Source organism: Equus caballus, chromosome 1, assembly GCF_041296265.1.
Source record: "Equus caballus isolate H_3958 breed thoroughbred chromosome 1, TB-T2T, whole genome shotgun sequence".
Lineage (NCBI taxonomy): Eukaryota > Metazoa > Chordata > Mammalia > Perissodactyla > Equidae > Equus > Equus caballus.
The window spans coordinates 36,270,358-36,275,079 of record NC_091684.1 but is presented as its reverse complement, the minus strand read 5'-3'; the positions used below and the strand labels follow the sequence as shown (position 1 = coordinate 36,275,079).

The 4,722-nt window shown below is 44.0% G+C and overlaps 1 protein-coding gene across 3 annotated transcripts in view; it reads left to right on the top strand.

Moving 5' to 3' along the window:
* The window catches only part of PDE6C (phosphodiesterase 6C), an 89,876-nt gene that overhangs the window by 68,065 nt on the left and 17,089 nt on the right, over positions 1-4,722 (top strand). For all 3 annotated transcript variants that reach the window (XM_070261778.1, XM_070261779.1, XM_070261777.1), the window contains 3 exons: positions 936-1,082; positions 1,322-1,429; positions 2,052-2,161. In XM_070261778.1, the coding sequence (XP_070117879.1) occupies positions 936-1,082; positions 1,322-1,429; positions 2,052-2,161 (365 nt within the window). The remainder of the gene's footprint in view (positions 1-935; positions 1,083-1,321; positions 1,430-2,051; positions 2,162-4,722) is intronic.

Here is a 4,722-nt window from a genome sequence, read left to right as displayed (position 1 = left end):
TCCTGCCTCCTGGCACTTTCTCTCCTCCCATGGGAGCACCTCCTCCCTGCCTTCTGCCAAATCAGCTGAATGCACGCTCCTCCAGAATCTCCTGCTTTAATTCCCCCAGCTGGCCGTCAGTTTCCCCCACAGTCACAGGCCCTGGACGCTGTGCTCTGTGAGTATTCTCAGCTCGCCCTTTTTCTGGTCTGTATTGCATGTATAACCATTTCAATAAATTCAGTTCCTTAAGGGCAAGATCCAGATTTTTATTCCCCAAGCCATGTCAATATTCATGTGCCGAGTTCACTGTTTTTTTCACATAGGCCTAAATCCTAACAAGGGGTGGATTAAATGAGATGTCTCCAAGCAAACCAATATATTGCAATGTCTTCATTCATTCATTCAACAAACGTTTGCCCAGGACCGCCATGGGCTGGGCCCCACAGTTGGGATACCCCAGCAAACAAGACAGACACGATCCCACCCTTGTCAGCTCACAGTCTAGTGGGAAAGTGCCACTGAGCATGTAAAGAAAATACAATAGAATCAAATTAAGCCATTGTTTACTGTCTAAGGAATATTTCTCAAATAGGCAAAAAGAGAAGTTGAGTATTGAAAATGGGTAAGTTTGCTGCAACTGAACATTTTATTTTGCACCAAAGAAGGAAAATAGCCACTGCAGTCGAATTTGGAATTGAATTCCATCACTTAGAAAGTTTCGTAGTATAGTCCGGTCTCAGTTTCGCCATCTGGAAACTGGGGATGACCGTGCACGTTTGTTGTGAGGATAGTGTATGTAAACTGCGTAAGCCAGTGCCAGGCATGCGGAGGCTCCGTGAGGGGCACATGATGGCCTTTCATTATCATTTTGTTTTACGCCCGATTCTGGATATGTGCGACTGAAGGGAAGAAAGATGAATGTAATCTGAAACAGTCCGTGCCTGTTTCAACAGAAAGAGGACTTGCCGGACCCGAAGGCCGTGGACCTGTATGAATTCCGCTTCAGCGACTTCCCCATTACTGAGCACGGGCTGATTAAGTGTGGCCTGCGGCTGTTTTTTGAAATAAACGTGGTGGAGAAGTTCAAAGTACCCGTAGAGGTCAGACGGTGTTTAATTTAAAATGCTGTGACATTCTCTTGCTGTGCTCCACTCGGGTTTTCCGGGGCTCAAAGGATTAACTTCAGTTTGGAGATTAAATTATTACTAACTTTGTAAATATAGCAGCTTAAACTCTGTAAACAAGACAACCTATCTTTTTAGATAAGATTGTCACGGACCTTCTGACCTTTAGAATCCTATTCCAAAGTCTGAGGGGTGTTGTCTTCTTCTGGGGACAGGTTCTGACCAGATGGATGTACACCGTGAGGAAAGGATACCGTTCTGTCACTTACCACAACTGGCGGCACGGGTTCAATGTGGGGCAGACCATGTTTACTTTGCTGATGGTAGGTACAGAGTGTCATAAATAACTGTAAACCTGCACATGGCCCACTTAAGCGTGGCAAGAAGTGGATCCGGTCCATCATTTTATTTTATTTTTCCTTTTTTTTTTTTTTTTTTTTTTTGGTGAGGAAGACTGGCCCTGAGCTAACATCTGTTGCCAATCTTCCTCTATTTTATATGTGGGATGTCACCACAGCATGGCTTGATGGGTGGTACATATGTCCACGCTCAGGATCTAAACCCACGAAGCCCAGGCCGCCCAAGCAGAGCATGCGAACTTAACCACACCACTGGGCTGGCCCCAGTCCCTCATTTTAGATCAGTAATTTTGGAATTCATGGCCACAATCCCATAAACCCCAAACTCCCCTGTACATGATGCCAGGGAACGTGGGTATCCAGTGCTTGGCTTGATCCCTCTGACATTTGTGTACTAACCTCCTTAAAGGAAAACTCAGTTACCTGCTGGGTTTCATAATTGCCCAAAATGAGCTACAATACTCACAAAAAGTAAAGCCAACTTGCTCTGAAAACACTGCAGCTCCCCTGCTCCACTGCAGGCAGGCCTCACTGCACGTGCTGCAGAGGTGTCTGAATCCAAGTAAATATATATATGCTTCTTTAGACAGGAAGACTAAAGAAGTACTACACGGATCTTGAAGCCTTCGCCATGCTCGCTGCTGCTTTCTGCCACGACATTGACCACAGGGGCACCAATAATTTGTATCAGATGAAGTAAGTGAACACATGCGGCAACGGCGACATGTGCTAGTGACGTTTGAAGGTGCCTAAGGCTCCATCCTTTAGCCTGATCAGTTCCTCTTCATCACGTTTAGGAATCGCAGGGCCGTGTTCTATTCCTTGCGAGCTTCAGCTCTCGTGGTGTCCACCCTTTCTCCCTGACTGCCTCCCCTTTCCTTCTGTTTCCATCTCCAAATGTGCCCCTGCCTTATTGGTAAATGCCTTCACTCCTTTTTTCAACTTTGTTTAATCCGAGTATTGAATTCCTACATTAATGTTCATTGATCTTAGGCTGACGCTCTTGTGTGTACATCCCTGGGTGATGCCCCCCAGCTCAAGCTAGGGAACACTTCTCCCTGGGCGCACCACCTCTCACGCCCCTGGTCCTTTTGTTTCTGCTGAACTCTCCTTCAGCTGGCCCTGCCTCTTAACATCATTGCCATCTTCCTCTCTTGCCTCCAGAAAGGGTAATAATAAGGGTGTGAGCTCTCAGCTCACACAGATTTGGGGTCACCGGATTCACAAGTTATTCAAACTTTCTAAGCCTCGATTTCATCATCTGGAAAATAAGAATTATAATACAGGTACTTCACAGGTAAGGTCGTTGTAAAGATTAAATGAGGTCATGCGTAGAAAGCACTCTGCTCGTGGTAGGCTCTTGGCAGTTCATAAATATTAGGCATTATTATTATTGCTGTTATTATTATGTCATTGGCAGTCTTCAAAATTCATCAGCAATGCCCATGGCCAGCCGAGCTCCCTGATAGTGGTTTTTAAGATGCTCTATCTGCCTTAGCCACACTCCGTCCTCATCTCTGACACACGAACTACCCCTCTCTGGAGAGAGTGAGATGTTTCAGAGAGACTGTGCTCTGGAGTCTGGTTTTGTGGGGTCCAACTACTTCCTGGTTGAGGGATCTTGGGCAAATCACTTAGTCCACTTCAGATTTAGTTTCTTAACTGTAAATTGGCTGTGATATTGACCTCTCAAAGACTGTTGTGAGAATCAAATGAAATTCTAAATGTGAAACTGTATAGTAGTTGCTCAAGAAAAACTTATTCAATGAATGGAAAGCGCTTGTGAGCAGTGAATTCTCACCTTCAGCAACTCTACCTATTGGGATTTGTCTTGAAAAGTGGATCTGCATTCTGGCTTTGGGCAAGGGCCGGCTTCATCTTGGGAGGTTCCAGCCCATGCCGGCCATTCTGCACTCCTGAACGCAAGTCTCCTGACCGTCACTGAGTTCTCTTCCTGCCTCCTAGTCAGTAGTGCATTAGTCAGTTCAGTTCCAAAGGAACTAATATTTATTGAGCATCTATTGTGTGCTAGAGATCAGACTAAGCGCTTGGTACCCATCACCTCGTTTAATCCTCACAGTACTCCCACATGGGAGGAACTCTTATCCCCCGCTTTGACTGATGAAGAAACAAGCTCAAAAGGGTACAGTCCACCTTGCCTTAGATTGAAAGAAGTAGCCGACTTGGCTGCAGCATCTCGCCTCCAGGTTTGCAGGAAGGATTCAGCCACATCCCTGACTTCTACTTTGGCTGGCAGGTGGGGTCTGTGTGGGTCCCTCTGTTTGTTGGTGACTGGCATGCTGAATTTCCTCGGCCATTTCTCTCTGTAAACTGGACAGCAGGAACGTGTAGTGATGGCTTTGTTCTTTTATAGGTTTCTTTGTTCCTTTTTCTCGTTTAGTTTTTCAGTTCTCTTACCTTCGGTCTCCTTCACTCTCCTCCATCTTCTCCCAGAAGGAATGCAGTTATCGGAAAAAAATCTGAGGAATTTTAGAAATTTATCTCATCCCCCATCCCACGAAGGTCTCTGCTCCACCGTATTCCCTCATGTGTCCTCTAGTCTATTCGATTATTTTCCACAGTGGAGAATCCACTTGCTCACAAGGCAGGCCATTCTATTTTTAGATGATTCTGACGTTCTTCACAATATTGAACAGAAATTGGTCTCCCTATAACTTCTATCTGTTTGTCCTAGTTCATGTCTCAGGAGCTGCCAAAATGCATATAATTTCTCATCCCCAGGCTATTCCTTCATATGTTAAAGAGAACTATCATTTCTCTCTCCCCTTTTCCTGGTTGAACACACCAAGTTGTTTTAACCAGTGCTTATATAAAGTTTCCATATATAGAAGTATAATTCTTATTTGTTATTCTTCTCTGTACCCACTCCAATATCTTATGTCATTCCTAAGTGCACGTCTCGGGGCTTGACACTAATGCAGACATGATCTGATGCACTTTATATTTAATCCTAGTTAAATTTCATCTTCTTAATTTGATTCTTTATTCCACTCAAATGAAATTGCCATTTAAATTGCACTCTGTCAGCCAATGGATTAGTTATTTTTTCCAGGTTTTTATTATCTGAAAATTGGATAGTCATGATTTCCATCAATATTCGTTCAAAATCTATAAAATTGTGCATCAGGACAAAACTGGATTTGAACTTCATTCATTTTTTAAAAATCTCCAGTGCTGACACAGAGTTGGTATTTGAATATGTGTGAAAATTATGAGCAATTATAATATTGATCAGA